At 43.4% G+C, this 21,544-nt stretch overlaps 1 protein-coding gene across 1 annotated transcript in view; it reads right to left on the bottom strand.

The window, feature by feature from the left end:
* LOC132399850 (carcinoembryonic antigen-related cell adhesion molecule 5-like) overlaps window positions 1–15,675 on the bottom strand; it is a 96,368-nt gene extending 80,693 nt beyond the window's left edge. Inside the window, exons 1-3 of the mRNA XM_059980725.1 lie at window positions 15,624–15,675; window positions 15,109–15,426; window positions 14,539–14,626 (exon numbers count right to left, since the gene is read on the bottom strand). Of these exons, the coding sequence (XP_059836708.1) occupies window positions 14,539–14,626; window positions 15,109–15,426; window positions 15,624–15,675 (458 nt within the window). The remainder of the gene's footprint in view (window positions 1–14,538; window positions 14,627–15,108; window positions 15,427–15,623) is intronic.
* Window positions 15,676–21,544: the final 5,869 nt, after the last annotated feature.

Here is a 21,544-nt window from a genome sequence, read left to right as displayed (position 1 = left end):
ACTTATGAGGTGTCTCTCATCCTCCGTTACTCCAAGGAGAAAAGGCCGAGTTCACTCAACCTATTCTCAAAAGGCATGCTCCCAAACACAGGCATCATCCTTGTAAATCTCCTCTGCAAACTTTCTATGGTTTCCACGTCCTTCCTGTAGTGAGGTGACAGAACTGAGCAAAGTACTCAAGTGGGGTCTGGGCAGAGTCCTACTTAGCTGCAACATTACCTCTCGGCTCTTTAACTCAATCACATAAGGTGGGTGCTGAGAGCGGGTCCAAATGCAAGACACAGACACTGAAGTACCAGCGACAGGACTAGGTGAGTCAAGAAAACAAGGGAAGTGGGGAAGAAATGATGCTGGACATAACACAGGCCCTGGACCAGACTAGGATACAGGTCCTGGGCTAGGACTAGAGTACAAAAGTGGAACCTGGACAAGGACCTTGGAACCTGGACAAGGACTCTGATCCAGAGACTGGATAGGGACCTGAAACCTGGGTCTTGACTCGGGCTTGGACTCCGGATCTAGGCGAGGACAAGACGTGGCAAGCCAACAGGACTGGATGTGGGGGCTGGACGCGGGAATCCTGGGCTGGATGAGGACATGAAGCTGAGACTTGAACTTGGGAGACTGGAACACAGAGCCTTGGTCTTGTGAGACAGGAACGCGGAACATGCAGCCTTGGTTTTGTGAGACAGGAATGAAAAACACGGAGCCTTGGCCATGGGAGACAGGAACACAGAACACAGAGCCGGGACCCCTCCTTGGGAATAGGAGGTAGGGCCGGGACTCACACAGAAAGCTGAACATGACGAGACAGTTCACAGTGCTAGGTAGTAGCAAATGGCCAGACCTACCTCGCGAAGGCATGGACATAAAGAGACAGTTCCAATCTACGAAAGGCGGTTCCTTATCTGGACTCAGCAAGGCTCCGGTCTTGCTCTGCTGGTTGAACTGGACGGCAAGAATAGGTGAAGACGCATGTAAGGCTCCAGGCGAAGGGTAGAAGGTGAGGCTTCAGGCAAAGGGCTACAGAAAGAAGGGGAAGGGAGGGGAATTGTCCAGCCTTAGGGTAATGACAAAGATGGCCTTTCTTACCCAATGGAGGCAAGGACAGGAAGGGACAAATCCAACCGCAGAGTAATGGCAAAGACTTACCCCCCACAGAGGCAAGGATGGGATACTGATAAGACAAACCAGCACCTACATGTGAACCCAGGGCCACTTATATTCCAAGCACCAAGATGAGCATCAGGCGCCCGTGATTAAGCCAAACTGAAACAAGGAACAGCCGGAAGACCCAGAATCTACGGACTGGACCGTGAACCAGAACACGGACTTCATGGACCGGACCATGACATAAGGTTGATGAAGACCAATGCACCATATGCCTTCATAACCACAGAGTCAACCTGCACAGAAGCTTTGAGTGTCCTATGGTCTTGGACCCCAAGTTCCCGCTGATCCTCCACATTGCCAACCGTCTTGCTATTAATGCTATATTTTGCCATAATGTTTGATCTACCAAACTGAACCACCTTACACTTATCTGGTTTGAATTCTATCTGCCACTTCTCAGCTCAGTTTTGCATCCTATCAATGTCCTGTTGTAACCCCTGACAGCCCTTTACACTATCCACAACACCCCCAACCTTCGTGTTATTAGCAGATTTACCAACCCATCCCTCCACTTCCTCATCCAAGTCATTTATAAAAATCACAAAGTGTAGCGGTCCTAGAACAGATCCCTGAGCCCAATGGCCAATGGCCTTCATGCAGAAAACGACCCATCTACAAGCATTCTTTGCCTTCTGTCGGAAAGCCACTTCTGGATACACAAAGCAATGTCCCTTGGGTCCCATGCCTCCTTATTTTCTCAATAAGCCTTGCAAGGTGTACCTTATCAAATGTCTTGCTGAAATCCATATACATTACATCTACGGCTCTACCTCCATCAATGTGTTTAGTCACATCCTCAAGAAATTCAGTCAGGCCTGTAAGACATGACCTACCTTTGACCAAGCCATGCTGACTATTCTTAATCATATTAAGCCTCTCCAAATGTTCATAATTCCTGCCTCTCAGGATCTTCTCAATCAACTTATCAACTACTGAAATAAGACTCACTGTTTTTTTTTCTATTTTTCCCAGGCCATCTCTATTCCCTTTTACAAATAAAGGAAATACATCTGCAATGTTCCAATCCTCTGGAACGTCTCCTGTCCTCATTGAAGATGCAAAGATCATTGCCAGAGGCTCAGCAATCTCCTGCCTCACTTCCCACAGTAGCCTGGTGTACATCCCATTCAGTCCATGTGCCCTATCCAAATTGATGCTTTCCAAAAGCTCCAGCACATCATCTTCCTTAATATCTACATGCTCAAGGATTTCAGTCTGCTGCAAGGCTTCTCTACATTCGCTAAGATACTTTTCCGTAGTAAATACTGAAGCAAAGTATTCATTAAGTACCTCTGCTATCTCCTCCAGTTCCATACACACTTTTCCACATCTGATCTTCTTGCCCTTCACATACTTGTAGAAAGCCTCAGGGTTTTCCTTAATCCTGTCCGCTGAGGCCTTCACATGTCCTCTTCTGGCTTTCCTAATTTCTTTCTTAAGTTCCTTCCTGCCAGCCTTATTATCTTCTAGATCCCTACCATTATCTAGTTTTTTGAATCTTTTGTAAGCTCTTCTTTTTTCTTGACTATATTTATAACAGCCTTTGTACGCCATGGTTCCTGTACCCTATATTCACTTCTCTGTCTCATTGGAACATACCTACGCAGAAGCCCAAGCAAATATCCCCTGAACGTTTGCCACATTTCTTCCGTGTGTTTCCCTCAGAGCATCTGTTTCCAATTTATGTTTCAAGTTTCTGCTTGATAGCTTCATATTTCCCCTCACTCCTATTAATCGATTCCCTAACTTGTCTGTTCCTATCCCTTTCCAATGCTATGGTAAAATGGATGGAATTGTGACCACTATCTCTAAAATTTTGCACTGAGAGACCCGATACCTGGCCAGGTTCATTTCCCAATACCCTTATCTCCATATTGTGTCAAGAAACCTTCCCGAAAATACCTAACAAACTCCACCCTATCTAAACCCCTCACTCTAGGGAGATGCCACTCAGTATTTGGAAAATAAAAATTTCCCACCACAAAAACCCTATTATTTTTATACATTATTAATACGTGGTTGATGAGTTGATGTAGGAGTGAGGCCACTTTTTTTATTAAGTGGAATTGTGAACATTATCTAGATCAGAAATGCTGATCAAGTCAACTAGTTCTTAAAGAAAACTCTGATAGGCCAATCAGATGGTTCACTGCTGCTCAGCTAGAAACACACCTGAGCAGTGCGGTGGAGGTATGTGCTATGCATGACCTGATCTGAAAGCACCATGTTGAATCATAACAGATCGTTTTCATGGTGGAACAACTTAGTCAAAGCTGGCGTGATCAGCACTGTTGGACAAATTATTCCACTACCCCAAAAGATTTTTGGATCATTGTTTGCACCTGAACTGTAGGGGTCTAAAGTCCTCATGGGAAGGTTTGTTAATGTTCATGGTAAGGTTCCAGGGGAATGGGTGCCAGAGTGCCAGAACAGTTAGTGGAGAGTTTGAGGAGGCAGATGGTGGTAAGACGTCAGACAAGGTTAGGAATCAAATAGTTGAGTATTGTGCAACTAGTGTCTAGAGCTATCTATATTTCAAGGCAAGAAGCATCGAATAAAAGGGGGATAATAATGCTATGTTATGAGTGATGAACAGACCTGATGGAAATGGGGTGCAGAGTTAACTATTTCTCCCCCCCCCCCCCAAAGACTATGAACTATTGCTGTTGCTATGCTGCGACTGAGAGAGAGCGATAAAGCCCAGGCAAGAACATCTGCTACAGATAAGAGCAGGAGAGAGACTGTTGATTTACTGTATTTCGACTCTTCCTGGATTATTTACCTTCCACTACAAGGATTTTACTTTGCTTGTTAACATTCATCAGGACATAGCAGGATTGGCCTGATTTGATGGACACAGTCATTCAGAGTTGATGGATAGCTGAGACCCTGTGTGGGGATAAAAAGACAAGTCTGGAGAGACACTCTTCAGACACACCAGTAGACACTGACTGAGTGTTGGGAACCCACAGAAAGGTGGGCACTTCGGAGACCGAACCAGGAGATTGGTCAGTAAAGCTCACAGTGTTACAGCAGGGTCGGTGGGGTCTTGTGTGTGCATCCACTCATGCCAGAGTGACGAGTCCACCACAGAAGAACGGTCTAGCTGAAGACCAGAGGGGTCATAACTGAATGGCCACAACGATACGACAGATTAAGAAAGCCACAAAAGGTTTGCCTGCCACAGCTGTTGCTGTTTCATCTCGCTCGCTCGCTCCCTCTCCAACAATTTCAACACAGCAACCATAACCACCTCAGAATTTATGAACTGAACTCTATATTTTCCTATGACAATTCATTTACCCCAAGACATTGATAGAACTTGTTTATTATTGCTTAATATTATTCCTACACTTTTAGGTTTATTACTGTTAACTTGTTTTGTATGTATATTTGCATTTTTGATATTGTATTGTGTAGTTTACTAATAAACACCTTTAGTTTGGTACCACCAGACTCCGATGGATTCTTCTTTCTCTGCTGGTCAGACACCCAGTTACGGGGTATGTAACAAATTGGAGGCTTGTCTGTGATTTGATTACAAAATTGCGGGGGGGGGGGCAGTGAATCGGGATAAAGGTCCCTTATCTGATCTGGTTGTGTGGATAACCAGATGGGAAACCAGCAGAGATGAAAATTGACAGATTTTTAGAAGACCCGACTTCGGGGGCATTAGAGGATGCCAAGAAGGCTGTACTGGTGAGCGTTGCAAAACGATTAAATCTCTCGGCGGTGAAATCATCGATGAGCAAGTTGGATATACAGAGAGCAATAGCTGTGCATTACGTATCCGAGGGTGTGTTCACGTCGGATGTATTGGACCTGTTCCCTGAGAAACAACCGGTCGAGAGTGAGTTCAGATACAGATAGAAAGATTAAGGTTGGCTGTGGAGAAGGAGGAAAGGGAGCATGAGCTCCAGATACTCCAGATAAAGGAGATAGAAGCTGAAAGGCAGAGAGAAGAAGCTGATAGGCAGAGGGAGGACAGAGAGAAAAAGAGGCAGTTTGCGCTGGAAATGGAGAGGTTAAAGGCATCGCAGGGAAGACACCGGGTTGCAAACCCAAATGAGGGGTTCAAGATTGGCCAGGGGATCCAGTTAGTACCTTCATTCGAGGAGTTGGATGTCGATAAGTTCTTCCTTCATTTTGAGAAAGTGGCTGTGAATCAGAACTGGCCTAAGGGGAAATGGGCTGTTCTGTTACAGAGCGTACTTAGGGGTAAGGCTCACAAGCGTATTCGGCATTGTCTATGGATGAGTCTAAGGATTGCGAGGAAGTAAAAAGGGCTGTATTTAGGAGTTACGAGTTGGTGCCAGAGGCATACCAGCAGAAGTTCTGGAACTTGAGAAAGCCGTGGAACCACACGTATTTAGAGTATGCCCGTGAGATGCAAATGTATTGTGAGCATTGGTGCGCCTCAAGAGGGGTCGTTGGAGATTATGATAAACGATTACAGTTAATACTGATGGAGCAGTTCAAAGGTTATATCCCTGAGAGTATGAAGACTTACTTGGATGAGAAGGAGTCAGTGACTCTGTCTACGACTGCCAAATTAGCAGACGATTATGCCTTACCACAAAACAAAGTATTCCCTAAGTAAGAGCTACCAGAAAGGCAGTAGGGATGGCAGAGAAAGCCCACCGGTTAAGTCAGAGAATAAGCCGGGAGCTAGTGGAAAAGGTAAGGAGGAAAAACAGGCTGGCAGGAAGGTTCCCAACTTTACGTGTTATGATTGTGGGAAAGCTGGTCACATAGCATCTAAATGCTTTGCTCCGAAGAAGGTGACAGGAAAAGCTAAAACGGCAGTCCTGACTGGTTGCATTGAGTCGGTCAACAGATCGATGGGGAAGGCAAAGTTAGATAGAGCACAAGAGGGGCGTGAGAAGTTTATCTGGGAAGGGACGTTGTCTGTGAAGGAAGGAGAAACCCCAGTTCCAGTGCGGATCTGGAGAGATACTGGGGCTGATCGGTCATTGATTCTAAGGAAGATGTTAGACTTCGGTCCTGAGACTGAGACTGGGGAGGTTGTGTTAAGAGGTATCGGAAAAGGGACCGAGGCGGTACTTTTGCACAGGATGTTTCTGAAATGTGACCTCGTATCCGGACCAGTCGAAATAGGGGTGAGGTCGAAATTACCGATGGACGGCGTGGACGTCCTACTTGGTAACGATCTGGCAGGAGGTGACGTGTATTCAGCAGTGAAATTAACAAGTAAGCCTGTAAGTGCTGAGGACACGCCCATAGAGTCAAAGATTTATCCCGCATGCGCAATTACTCGCAGCATGTCTAGAAAGGCGGCTGAGACAGGAGCCAGTTTAACTGAGTCCAGTGTTGATTTAGCAGAGACGTTTTTACCAAACCTGTACCAAGTGGGGTTAGAGGGTGGTAAAACGGAGAATAGTGGAGCTAAGGAGAGTAAGGGAGACGAAGCAGATTTAGTGTTGTCAAGGAACGAGATTTTGAACCTGGTTCACAAGATACCCCTAGGCCTAGATGGACACTTATGAGGGAGGAAGGAGGTTATGGAGGTACATAGTAAAGATGTGAAACAGATGGGGCAGTTAGAAGGTCCAGGGTTGGACACGAACGATCTGTCTGGCATGACAGAGCTGTTTTCAGTTGAAGAAGTTCAGTGTGTTCCCGATAATATAAGAGCAGTCCTAGATGAAAAGGATGCCGCTACCTTGAGGGAGTCTGCTGGGTTAGCAGATGAGGTTGTTTTAACCCACAAGGTTGAGTTTACTCTGAAGGGGAGTTGCCCAGAGAGTAACTGGGAGGATCAGGGGAACTTAGAATTTGAAAAGGGACTGGTATTGAAAGCCTAGGACAGGCAGATGTCCCATTTGCTTGTGTTCAGGATGTGAAGGTACAGGGTACTGAACCTAGTGTTGAAGAGTGGCACTTATGCTGTTGTAGGCATCACTGAATCATGGTTGAAAATTTATAGCTGGGAGCCTAACTTCCAATGATACACACTGTAGCGAAATGATAGGCAGGAAGGCAAAGGTTGTGGCATTGTTCTGTTGGTTAAAAAATGATGTCAAATCATTTGACAGAGGTGACCTAGGGTCTATAAGACCATAAGACATAGGAGCAGAATTAGGCCATTCAGCCCATCAAGTCTGCCCTGCCATTCCATCATGGGTGATGCAGGATGGAAACCCATACACCTGCGTTTTTACCATAACCTTTGATACCCTGACTGATCAGGAAAAGATCAACTTCTGCTTTAAATATACACACGTATTTGGTCACTATGCAATCTGTGGTAGAGCACTCCACAGATTTACTACCTTCTGGCTAAAACATTCCTCCCCACCTCTGTTCCAGAGAGTTGTCCCTCAATTATTATATGTACTCTCCAGTTCTGGATACCCCCACCATAGGAAACTTCCTCTTCACATTCACCCAATCTTGTCCTTTCAGCAGTCAGTAAGCTTCAATGAGATTTCCCCAGCATTGTTCTAAATTCCGGTGAATACAGCCTGAGAGTCCTAAATGCTCCTCATATTTTAACTCCTGCATTCCTGGAATCATCCTCCTTGTGAACCTCCTCTGGGCTGCCTCCAATCACAATTCATGGAGTGACAATATTCCAAGTGCGGCCTGACCAGTGTCTTATAAAGGCTTAGCAATATCACCTTTTATATTTCATCCTCCTTGAAATAAATGCCAACATTGCATTTACCTACTTTACCACAGAATGAACCTGTGAATTAACCTTCTTGGAGTCTTACACGAGGACTCATACATCTCTGCACCATTGAGGTTTGAACCTTTTCCCCATTTAGATAATAGTCTGCACGATTCTTCATTTTAACAAAATGTATTGTCGTATATTTCCCAACATTGCATTCCATCTGCCACGTTTTTGCCCATTCTTCCAACTTGTCTGTCCCACTGCAATCACATTACTGCCTCAGCACTACCTACCCTGCCACCTATCTTCGTATCATTCACCAACTTTGCCACAAAGCCATGAATCTCATTATCTAAATGATTCAGAATGTGAAAAGTAGTGGTCCCAATACTGACCCCTGAGGAACAACACTGGTTACTGGCAGCAAACCAGAAAAGGCACCTGTTATTCACACTCAATGCCTCCTGCCTGTCAGCCAATCCACTATCCATACCAGCATCTTTGCTGTAATGCCATTTGACTTTATCATGTTAAGCAGCCTCATCTGTGGCATCTTATGAAACGCCTTCTGAAAGTCCAAGTGAATGACATCCAGTGCCTCTTTTGTCCACGTTGCTTGTTACTTTCTTGAAGAACTCTAACAGTTTGGTCAGACAAGAATTCCTTTTAAAGAAACCATGCTGACTTCGACTTATTTTATCATTAGTCTTCAAATACCTCGAAACGTCAATCCTGATAATAGACTCCAACACTTTCCCACCTACTAAGCTTAGGCTATCTGACATATAATTGCCTTTCTTTTGACTTCTTCCCTTCTTAAGGAGTGGAGTGAGATTTGTAAACTTTCAGTACTCCGGGAGAATGCCAAAATCAAATGATTCTTGAAAGATGATGACCAATGCATCCGTTATCTCTTCAATAACAGCTCACAGGACTCGGGGATGTAGTCCATTCTGTCCAGGTGACTTATTCACCTTAAGACTTTAGAGTTTGTCTCAGACTTTCTCCTTTGTAATGGCAATGTCACTCCCCGACACCCATGGACATCTGGTTTACTGCTATTATTTTCTACAGTGAAAACAGATGCAAGGTACCCATTAAGTTCATCTGCCATTTCTTTGTCCCTCATTAATACCACACCAGCATTATTTTCCAGTGGTCCAATATTAACTCTGACTTCCCCTTTACTCTTTATATAACTGAAAACAATTTTGGTATACTGTTTTATCTTATTGGCTAGTCTGCAAATATCCTTACTGTTGCATGGCACAGGTAGAAATCCCAAGATACTACTTTTGACGTCCTGCTTCTCAGCTTCTTTCCTAATAGTCTGTATTTTTTTTCAGAGCCTCTTCCCTTTTTCTTCACATGTCATTGGTGCAACAAGTTCTGGCTGCTCACCGTTCCTTTTCAGGATATTGTGGATGCATCCAGAAGCATCTCAGACACTGGCACCTAGGAGGCAAACGACCACCCATGATTCCTTTTCATGCCCACAAAATTTCCTATTGCCTCTCTGCCTGCCTTACAGCTGCCATCCTCATCAGTTCCATAACCTTCTGAACCATAGGGCCAGAGGCACGACCAAGGTTACTTCCCCAGTAGCTCCCCACCCCCCCCCCCCCACACACCAACAGTACTCAAAATGGAGTAATTATTGTTGAGGAGGATGGCCATATGGGTACTCGCAGTGGTTGGAAGGTATTGAATCATTGTGCATATAGCTCAGGGTTTCCAAGGGTAAACAGACACTCATGTGAGTCATATCTGGCCCCACAAACAATAGTAAGGATGATAAATTCGAATTGGAGACAGAAAATGCATGACAAATGAGCAATGTTACAATAGTCATGGGGGATTTGAGTATGCAGGCATATGGGGAGAATCAGATTGGTGCTGGATTCCAGGGACTGAAATTTCTAATGCTTACGAGATGGATTTTTTGAGCAGTTCATTTGAGAGCCAACTTTAGTGTTAGCTATTCTGGACTGAATGTGGTTTTGAACCTGAAATGATTAAAGACCTTCAGGTAAAAAAAAAACCTTTAAGGAGAAATGATTGTAAGTAGATCAAATTCACCAAAAATTAGAGAAGGACAAGCTAAAGGTAGATGTATCAGTATTACAGTGGAGTAAACAGAATTACAGAGGCACGAGAGAGGAGTTAGCTAGAATTGATTGGAAAGGAACACTGGCTGTGATGATGGCAGAGCAACAATGGCTGGAAATTATTATTGCAGGAATTCAGTAGCTCAAGACATACACATCCCTAAGAGAAAGAAGTAGTCTAAAGGGAATATGGCACAACTGTGGCTAAGAAGAGAAGTCAAAGCCAACATAAAAGCTGAAGAGATGGCATATAATAGAGCAAAACATATTCTGAAGTTAGAGGATTGGGGAAGTTTTTAAAACCAAGAGAAGACAACTAAAAGACATTAAGAAGGTAACAATGAAATACAAAAGTAATCTAGCCAATAATATCAAAGAAGATACCAAATATTTCTTCAGGTACGTAAAGTGTAAAAGAGAGGCAGGAGTGGACATCAGACTGCTGGAAAAGGATTATGGAGAATTAGTAATGGGGTACAATTAGAAAAAGACAAACTGAATAGTATTTTGATTCAGTCCTCGCTGTTGAAGACACCAACAGTATAGTGGAAGTTCCAGGTGTCACAAACCATGCAGAGTGGGAAGTTGTCATAACAAGGGAGACAGTTCTTGGGAAACCAATATGTCTGAAGGTGGGTAAGTCATCTGGAATAGATACCATTCACCCCAGAGTTCTGAAAGTGGTGGCTAAAGAGACTGTGATTGCATTAGTAATGAGCTTTCAAGAATCACTAGATTCTGGAATAGTTCTGGAGGACGGGAAATTTGTAAATGATTCTCCATTTCTCCAGAACGGACAAAGGCTGAAGAAAGGAAATTATTGGACAGTTAATTTGGCCTCAGTGGTTGGGAAGATGATAGATTCAGTTTTTAAGAATAAGGTCTCAGGTATATGATAAAATAGGCCATCATCGGCATAGTTTCTTCAAGGTTAAATCTTGTTTGACAAATGTGTTCGAATTCTTCGAAGAAGTAACAAGTAGAATAGACAAAGGAGAATTCACTGATGTTGTGCACTTGGATTTGCAGAAGGCCACACATGAGGCTGCTTAATAAACAACGAGCCCATGGTATTAGAGGAATGATTCAAAGATGGATAAAGCTGTTAATGATTAGTAGGAGGCAAGGAGTGAGAATGAAGGGAGTCCTTTCTGGCTGGCTGCCAGTGACTACTGGTATTCCTGAGGGGTCTGTGTTGGGAGAGAGACATTTTACATTATATGCCAAAGATTTAGATGATGGAAATATCAGTTTTGATGTGAATTTTGCAGGCAATATGAAGAAAGTTGGAGTGGTAGGTTATTTGGAGGGCATAGAGAGGCTACAGACGGACTTAGATTAAGAGAATTGGAAAAGGAATGGCAGATGGCATACAATGTCGGGAAGTGTATGATTATACACTTTAGTAGAAGAAATGAAAGGGCAGGCTATTTTCTAAATGGAGAGAAAATAAAAAAAAAATGGAAGTGTAAAAGGACCTGGGTGTCATTATGCAAGATTCCTGAAAAGTTAATTTGTAACGAGTCTGTTGAGAGGAAACTAAATGCAATGTTAGCATTCATTGCAAGAGAACAATTATTTAAAAGCAAAGATGTAGTATTAAGACTTTATATAGCATTGGATAGGACTCACATGGAGTATTATGAGCATTTTTGATGCCTTATCGTAGAAAGGATGTGCTGACACTGGAGAGGGCTTAAAGAAGGTTCACAAAAATGATTCCAGGATTGAATGGCTTGTTATATGAAAAGCTTGTGATGACTCTGGGGATATACTCACTGGAATTCAGAAGAGTGAGGGGTGACCTAATTGAAACATGCCAAATGGTGATAGGTGTAGATAGACTGGGTGTGGAGAAGGATATTCTCTATAGTTGGAAAGCCTAAGATCAGGGGATACAGCCTTGGAATAAAGAGGCTTCCTTTAGAACAGAGATTAAGGGAGACTTTATTTAGCCAGAGAGTGGCAAATCTGTGGAATTCTTTGCCACAGGCAGCTGTGGATGCCAAATCTTTATGTATATTTAAGGCACAGGTTAATAGATTCTTGATTGAACAGGTCATGAAGGGATATGGGGAGAAGTCAGGAGAATAGGCCAGAGAGGAAAATTAGGTCAACCATGATGAAATAGTGGAGTTGGCTCAATAAGCCAAATAGCTTAATTCTGTTCCTATATCTTATGGCTTTATAATGTAATACAGAGGCTCCCCAATTCCTTTGTATGGTATTGGTCAGACAGCAGTTGGAGTTCTGTGAGCAGTTTTGGGCCCCTCTTCTGCGAAATTGTGTGCCAGTGTTTGAGAGGGTCTAGTGGAGGTTCAGAAGTACTGTTTCCATGGAGCCGTTCACGTGCACATCTGGGTAGTAGCTGAAATGTGCTTGATTTTTCTTTTTTCATTGTGTAATGGTAATGTAAAGTCCTGCACATTTTCTAGCCTATATGATAATTTCCTGCTCAGAGGAATTGTTGGGCAGTGCAACTGGAAAAAAAAACAGAGGGAAGTTCTTCACATGAATTAATTGTGAAGAGGGTGAGGAATGTTTGATGCCTCTGGACCTGTCGTCAAAGGAGTTTTGAAAATTGAGGGGAAATCTCATTGAAATCTGCCAAATATTAAAGTTTATTATGTCCTAAATGGGATGGATGTGGTTTCTGTCCTGCTTCCGTGCTGTATGACTTTATGAATTTATAGTAAATTTCTCTGCTGATGGAAAGACAAAACCACATAAATGTTTGACTCGGTTACAACAAGCATAACTCCTAATGTTGAACAATGGAAAGTTCCTCACTCAATCACCAAATTGTAGCTTCAAAGCAACAATGCAATATGGGTACAGCTTTTGAACATGAGTGTATATTGATAACCAGTGTTGGTATCGCCGTTTTCACACATGAAGTAGTAAAAATTGAGACCCTGGGGGAGGGGCGGTTCAAAGACTGTAAGTATTTACTTTAACTAACCGGAAACTGTCTCTAGGTCTGTCAAAACTAGTGTTGTCTGCAATCAATTCTGATCATACACTGGAAAGATGTAACATAAAGGGAGGTACATGTTGATAATCAAGGAATCATTCAGGCTTCCAGAGATATGTAGTGCATTGTGTTTCAACAACATTACAGATTGATCCTCAATAATCAACAACAACCTTGCCGTGTAATCAGGAACAAATGAAATTTCCATTTCATTCTGTTAGTACAAAGCAATATAAATAAATAAATAATGATTCTTTGTGATTTAGAACAACTTTAGAATCAAAAACAATTTCCTTCTGCTTGTATCTCCTCTGCACTATACCAGGTAATGTCACTGAAGTTAAAAAGTCTGAATAAACATATTAAGCTGGAACTCCTGACCCTTTCCAGAGACAGCAGGCATCGCTTCTTTGTGATAAATAATAGCTTCTATGGACAGTTAGGAGACTTTAGACCAAATCTCTCTCATCTGGTGACGATGAAGGGCTCCGGTCAAGTTGTGACCGGGCATGCATTTACCCCGTTGGGAGGATCTGGGACTACAGATCTAAGGCAGGACAGGAACTCATGGGCTGCTGAGAACATTATTAATCTCTCAAAACAGCATCCGAGGAAATGTTACCCATCTGAACCCTTATTCTGTTAAATTTCTCTCTCCACAGTTTCTGCCTGGTTTGCGATGTTTTGGAAAGTTTGACTTTTTAATTTCAGATTTATGCCATCTGGATTATTTTGCCTTTTAATCACTAGACAAAATGTGGTAATTTCCTGTGTGTCCAATGGAGATGGCTGTGCAGAATATGAATGCATTGCACCTCAAAATATACGTCAATAGCTGCATCATGAGTTTTTTTTTTATCAGGATCATTGGTGTGGCTCAGTAGGTTTTCTGGAAACTCTACTCCACTGAAGGCCAATGGTCATGCTTCATCTGAACTCTCTCCATCCCAACAACAGAATTATTTTTGTTAAACATGTGATCCATTACACGTCACGTTTGATCAGATTGTCATTTCCGACAGATACCAAAATATATTCTTCTCTTCCTCTATGAACGCATTCTTCACAACCTCTATGTTCCTATTAATTTCATTGCAGGATTGCCTTCTGATTCCGAACATCTACCAAATACGTCGATTATCAAAGTTTTGTTCAGGTTTCTGGAGATATATTGTGCATTGAGTTTCCAGCATTGATAATGTTGGCAGTGTGTTCCTGGAAGGCAGAGGATACTTTTGAGAAGTACGGGGGTTAAACTGCCCACAAAAACACACAAAGCGTTATCAGCTCAATATCACACACACACACACACACACAGTGACTAAAGAATTAGTCTGATTCAAATGTCGAATGAAAGAAGTCGGTTTGTGACTAGGAATGCCGTAACGTCCGGCATTTTATATCATATCGGGGTTTACATGAAAGAATTTTTCGTTAGGTCCCATCTGGAATTTCCAATTGGCGGACGATTTCCTCCACGCCGCTCTGTTTGAGAAATCATGCACTTGGCAGGTTACAGCAGTGGTTTGCCTTTATCTACTGCTGGGTGAGTTTAAAGAGATCACCACCTCTCTTCTTGGTAGATCATTAGGTTGCAAAGCAACCATTGTCTTCCAAGGCCGTAGCTGTTCCGCATTACCCACCAGTCTCCTGCTGGGTCCGCCGTTGGCCATTGCTCGTAACCCCGAGCAAGGGACCCTGACCAAGTGCTACCAGCCGGGTCAGCTGGACCTAAGGAGAATCGCAAGGGAAGGGTCGACCACAAACTCAGGCCAACTTAAGGCCCTGCTACTCACACATGAAGGAATACTAAATGGAAGTAAGGGAAAATTTGGAAATAATTATCGTATCAAAGCGCATTCTTGTTTTTTTTTAGTAAACAGGCGTAATCATGCCAGAGGTGAAAGATGGACCGAGACGAGGTCAGACAGCGTCGTGTTCCATACCCACAAACACCCTTGATCTTAGTTTGCCCAGCCAGCCGACCGACGCCTATCCGAAAGCTGCCTAGTAAATGTAGGGCAGAGATACCTATTAATTGACGAACACTTCCCAATCAACAAAAATAAACCTCCAAGAAGTTAGTGACTTACAGTGTAACAGAGTAAGTTGAATAGTAAAGATAAAAGTTGTATTAAATCATCACAGGAATAAAGAATAAAAAAATAGAAGCCCTACAATAAATGAACGAACAAGATCAACGTCTCACTTACCACTGACGTTCAGAGCGATGGTCGCCGAGGTTTGTTTACCGCTGATTGGAAACATGGTCACACGGTACTTCCCACTGTCCGACGTGATCACCGACTTCAGCTGCAGCGACCCGTTGGAGGTGAATAACTCAGCCCGCGATGTATACGCATTATCAATAGATACAGCTGAACCGATCCACTGGCCGACGTCTTTTCCATTGAAAGACCAGCTTCCACTCTTGATGTCGCTGGTCGGCCGCACTGAAAAGAATGCATTTTCCCCGGCGGTCACAGTGATTTGGCTGTCGTTTACGATTATCGAAAACGTTTGACACTCACCTGAGGTAGAGAAAATCATAAGGAGAGGATAAAGCGATAAAGTCGGATAGACTGGAGAAATGTAATTAGCTCAGTAAGTATAGATACTTAAGATCTGTACTCAGCTCAATGAGATCGTCACTTGTAAACGAATCTTCTTTCCTACAACCACCCACCGCTCTGATTCTCCGAACACTAACGGTCCGTGAGACCCTCACCAGTAGGTATGAAGAAACAAAGAACAAACGCTGCGAAAGGCAGCATCGCCATATCGAGATCACAGCGCCGATCTTCTGTTGCGCTCGGGAGACAGACCGCATTTCCTGGTCTTTGGGCAGGATAACTTGATCAGTCATCAAAAGCGGCAGAGCTCATTGGCACGCTCCCCGTCCAGTTGACAAGTTTCCAGCGAATCAAATTTGCTTTCTTGCTTTCTCTCTCTCTCTCTCTCTCTCTCTCTCTCTCTCTCTCTCTCTCTCTCTCTCTCTCTCTCTCTCTCTCTCACACACACACACACACACACACACGCAATTCTATACACAATTTGTTCTACCCTATTATCATACCACGCATCTGCACCTCTGGTGTTTGAGCACCTTCGCATCTCTACTATTTACTTGCAGTTGCTTAGGATTTTTCCGTTTCATTTAAGATCCCGAGTACGTTTGACTTGGTGGGGGGAGGAGATATCCAGAACCGGGGAAAAAGGTGAGTGATGATACAATTAAAATGCCGTCTGTACTCAAAGTGGGTGGTGAACATTTTGTATTCTCCATCTCACAGAGCTTTGAATGTGGCGGTGGTTGGGGCCAGGAAGGGGGTACTACTAGGGGCTGTCATTCAGCATTTCCAGCCGAGACTGAAGAGTGTTTGGACTTGGAGTTAATGCTGAATGCTGTAAGGATCAGAGGATGGATGTGAGACTAGGTTCAGATTAGCGGTGAACTTCTCGCTGGGCACCGCGGAACGGAGGAGCCACATGTTCTGTTCCACGCTCGCATTTTGACAGATGTTATTAACGACCGTTTCGCACGTCCGGTTGTTGAAGCTAAGAAGAATGTGCAAATCAGAATTTTCACCATCTACCTTGCCAATCTGTCTCAGCGTTCTTGCCTATCTGTCGGCGCAAGATCTCAACATGTCTGTCCTAATCTTCATGTAATGTACGCTGGATTTCATGTGTAATTTCGTTCAAGCCCTGTGCAGTTTAAATAATATCTCGGGCCTTGATTTTCCAAAATCGTTGTTACAAGACCAACATGGTCTTTGTCTTCAGAGTATGCTATGGTTATCATGTCAAAGTAACCGTGTTCCCATATTTACCCACCTAAACTCTACTATCAACATTAACAAAAACGAACAACGTTATATCATTGTTTCTGTAAATTATATTTTACTCCGTCTATTCGTGGAAACCGCGTCTGTTGCTGCACAATAACTTCTGGAAGATCAGTATGACTAAAAAATAACCATATTTTGAATCATGTTAAGCACATAACTATTTAGTTATTAATTTTTTAGCTGCTAAGACCGTGACACGTTTTGGTGCAAAATAAATATTTGTTTTCTCTCTGCACCCCTTGGTTCTGGAAATGAAAGTGAAAGTATTGTGAAAGTTCCAATATTTCTGATGTTATTATCATCCTTTGTAATCAGTTTATTTCTATTGATCAAAGTTTCCGAACCCGAGAATGCTGGTTCTCTTCACCAGCTTTCCATGTAGACGATCTTTAATGTAGTCCCCTAAATATATGTATACGTACAAAATTATGGGAGGAAAGTTTAGGGGAGATATCAGGAGTAAGTGTTTTACATACAGGGTTGTGAGTGCCTGGAATGACATGCCAGGGATGGTGATAGAGGCTAAAACATTAGGCGTATATAAGAGCCTCTTGGACAGGCTCATGGATGAAAGAAAAATGGAGGGTTATGGGGTAGTGTGGGTTTAGTACTTTTTTAAAGGATTATATGGGTCAGCACAACATGGAGGGCTGAAGGGCCTGTGCTGTGCTGTAGTGTTCTATGGTTCTATGGTAAATGCAAGGAGGAAGACAGCCACCCGGTTGATAAAGTCAAACGATAATGGTGAGTGTTTCCAATCTATGAGAAAGGCATTCCTGTATTAGGAAGTTCCAGTTCCAAGACTTTCAGTAGATGGACATAATATCCTGGACCTCTTCAATGAGCCATGCCTCAAAAAGTGTCGTCCATCATTAGAGACCCCCATCACTGAGGTCATGCCCTCTTTTCATTGCTACAATCAGGAAGGAGGCAGAGGACCCAGATAGCACAAACCCAAAGATTCAGGAACGGCGTCTTCCCCTCCACCATGCGATTCTTGAATGTACATTGAACACTATTGCAGTACTTTTCCACGACAGATTCTGGTGATATTGCACTTGTTTCTGATTCTGACAAAAGGAGAATCACAATTGTGCACTGTGATAAATGAAGTTGGTGAAAATACAGTAACGGCCGTACTTTCAATGGCGCAGTTGAAAGAGCAATAGCGCAGAAAGCAGGCGAGATGATGGTACTACAGGAGGACAGTGTGGAAATCCGCGGAATCGGGCTCATTATGAAAGCAATGGTCACTTTCATCTCCAAGCCGTCTCCACCTTGCAGATAGATTCGCTCTGATCTCGCACCTCGGCTCCTCTATCTCCAGAAACTTTGCTGTCGCCTTAACATCGCCAGACTGAAGCGACGGGTAACATGACCAGTGCTCTATATCATCCTCCTGGCCAATATACTAGAGTGCGAGTCATAGGGCCCAGGGTAGGATTGCTGTATTGGAGGGAAACAAGTAATTGTTGTCTTTTCTGTTTCACTGAGGCAATGCTCACCTCTCACACTCTATCTCAGTCCACCAAATGGACCGGTCAGCACCATCAGGTAAGAACAGAGGTAGTGGGCGTCTATTTCATGATTAACTATCATGGTGCTCAGATGTAGCATTCTTGTTTCATTTTTGTTGTCCAGACCTGGAGGGTCTAGTGATTAAGTGCAGGCCATACTACTTACCAAAAAAAGTTCCCCGCCATGATCCTTACTGCAGATTATATACTGTCAAAGACAGATGTCAAGCAAGCACTGAGTGTATTTAATGTTATTATAAAGAATGAAGAAACCAAGGAACTAAGAACCAAGACTACCGGCACAACCGATTGACAGATGATGCAATAGCCACAGCTCTACATATGGTCCTTACACATCTGGAGAAGAGGGATATTTATGTGAGAATGCTGTTCTTGGACTACAAGTCATCATTCAACAGCATAATTCCCTCCATGCTCGACAAGAAGCTCAGAGATTTCGACCTGCACCCTGCCTTGCGTAGCTGGATCCTAGACTTCCTGTCAGATTGCTGGCAGGTGGTAAGAGTGGGCTCCTTCACCTCTGCTCCGCTGAACCTCAACACAGCTGTCCCTCAGGGCTGTGCCCTAATGCTCAGGGCTCTTTTACTCTCTGTATACCCATTTCAGTGCCGCCACCCACAGCTCCAATCTGCTAATTAAATTTGATGACTACACTGCACTGATTGGCCTATTCTCAAATAATAATACTGATAAGAAGTCACCACCCTAACACACTGGTGTTAAGAAAATGAACTGTCCCTCAAAGGCACAAAAACCAAAGAGCTGGTTGTGGACTACAGAAGGAATGGAGACAGGTTAGCCCTTATTAACATTAATGTATCTGGGGTTAAGAGGGTGAACAGCTTTAAGTTCCTCGGCATAAATATCACGGAACATTTCATGTGGTCTGTATATACCAGCTGGTGGTGAAAAAAGCACAACAGTGCCTCTTTCACCTCAGACGGTTGACGGAGTTTGATATGGGCTCCCAAATTCTAAGAACTTTCTATAGGAGCATAATTGAGAGCATCCTGACTGGCTGTATCATTGCCTGGTATGGGAAACTGGACTTCCCTCAATCGCTGGACTCTGCAGAGAGTGGTGTGGACAGCCCAGTGCATGTATAGATCTGAGCTTCCCATTAATCAGGACACTTTCAAAGACAGAAGTGTAAAATGGGCCCAAAGGATCATTGAGGAACCGAGTCACCCTAACCACGAACTGTTACAGTTGCTACCATCCGGGAAATGGTACCATAGCATAAAAGCCAGGACCAATAGGCTCTGGGACAGCTTCTTCCACCAGGACATTAGACTGATTAATTCATGATGATACAACTGTATTTCTATGTTATATTGACTATTCTGTTATAATTACTATTTATTATAAATTACTGTAAGTTGCACATTGGACATTTAAACGGAGATGTAACGTAAAGATATTTAGTCATGTATATGGAGGACATAAGTAATAAATTCAATTCATAGAAAACAGAGAAACACAGAAAGCCTACAGAACAATACAGGCCCTTCAGCCCACAACACTATGCCGAACATGTCCTTACCTTAGAACTACCTAGGCTTATCCATAACCCTCTATTTTTTTAAGCTCCATGTACCTTTCCAGGAGCCTCTTAAAAGACCCTATCATTTCCGCTTGCACTCCCACCACCGGCAGCCCATTGTATACACTCACCACTCTCTGTGTAAAAAGCTTACCCCTGACATCTTCTTTGTACCTCCTTTGAAGCACCTTAAAACTATGCCTTCTCATGCCAGGCATTTCAGCCCTGAGAAGAAGCTTCTGACTTTCCACACGATAAATGTCTCTCATTATCTGAACTGGAAAGACACCAATATCCTGGAGGACGGGTCTGCTAGAGCTTCTGGGGAGGGTTTAAACTAGTTTGGCAGATGGGTGGGAATCGGAATGTGAGTGCAGGGATTAGGGTAGAAGGACAAGGGCATAATGCTATGTGTTCTGCGTTGGTGAGGAAGGATAGGCAGGAGAGAAAACATAAATATAGCAAGTTAGAGGGGTTGAAATGTGTTTATTTCAATGCTAGGAGTATTAGGAATAAAGAGGATGAACTTAGAGTATGGATCAATACGTAGAACTATGATGTTGTGGCCGTTACTGAAACTTGGCTGGAGGAAAAGCTGGATTGGCTGATGCAGGTACTTGGGTTTAGGTGTTTTAAATGGAATAGGATGGGAGGTAGAAAAGGGAGGGGGTGTAGCATTACTGGTCAGGGATAGTATCATGGCTGTAGAGAGGGAGGACGCTACAGACGGTGTGTCAACTGAGTCGGAGTGGGTGGAATTCAGAAATAGGAAGGGATCAATCATTGTGCTGGAAGTAGTCTATAGGCCCCTAAATAACCCTCGGGACACCAAGGAGCAGATAAGCAGGCAGATTTAGAATGGTGCAGGAAATACAGGGTTGTAGTTATGGGTGACTTGAACTTCCCTCATATTGACTGATACCTCCTGACTGCAAGGGGGAGAGAAGGAGCTGAATTTGTCAGTTGTGTTCAAGAAGGATTCCTGACACAGTATGTGGACCAGCCGATGAGAGGAGAGGCCCTATTGGATCTAGTTCTGGGTAATGAACCTGGTCAGGTGACAGACCACTTAGTGGGGGAGCATTTTGGTGAGAGTGACCACAAATCCCTTAGTTTCAGCATAGCTATGGTAAAGGATAAAAACATGACAAAATGGGAAAGTGCTTAACTGGGGAAGGGCTAACTATGAAAGGATGAGGCAGGAATGAGCGAGAGTAAATTGGAAACAGATGTTTAAGGGTGAAAGCGCAGAAGTAATGTGGAGGAAGTTTAAGGACCACTTGTGCTGGGTTCAGGATAGGTTTGTCCCACTGAGACAAGGAAAAAATGTAGGAAAAGGGAACAGTGGCTGATGAAACACGTAAGACAACTCATCAAGAAGAAGAAGGAACCATATGTTAGATGTAAGAAGCAGGAAGCAGGAAGGGCTCATGAAAATTATAGGGTAGCCAGGAAGGAGCGTAAGCAAGGACTTAGGAGAGCTTGAAGTGGGCATGAGAAGGCCTTGAAGTGTAAGATTAAGGAGAACACCAAGGCGTTCTATGCATATGTGAAGAAGAGAAGGATGACAAGAATGAGGGTGGGGCCGCTAAAGGATAAAGAAGGCAACATGTGCCTGGACGTGGATGAGGTTGGGGAGGTCCTAAGTGAATACTTTGCTTCAGTAATGCTCAGGAGAAAATGATCTTGATCAGGGTGAGGTCGAAATAGAACAGGC

The sequence above is a fragment of the Hypanus sabinus genome, chromosome 1 (genome assembly GCF_030144855.1).
Source record: "Hypanus sabinus isolate sHypSab1 chromosome 1, sHypSab1.hap1, whole genome shotgun sequence".
Classification (NCBI taxonomy): domain Eukaryota; kingdom Metazoa; phylum Chordata; class Chondrichthyes; order Myliobatiformes; family Dasyatidae; genus Hypanus; species Hypanus sabinus.
The sequence above is the reverse complement of the archived record's forward strand: the minus strand, read 5'-3'. Positions and strand labels throughout refer to the sequence as shown.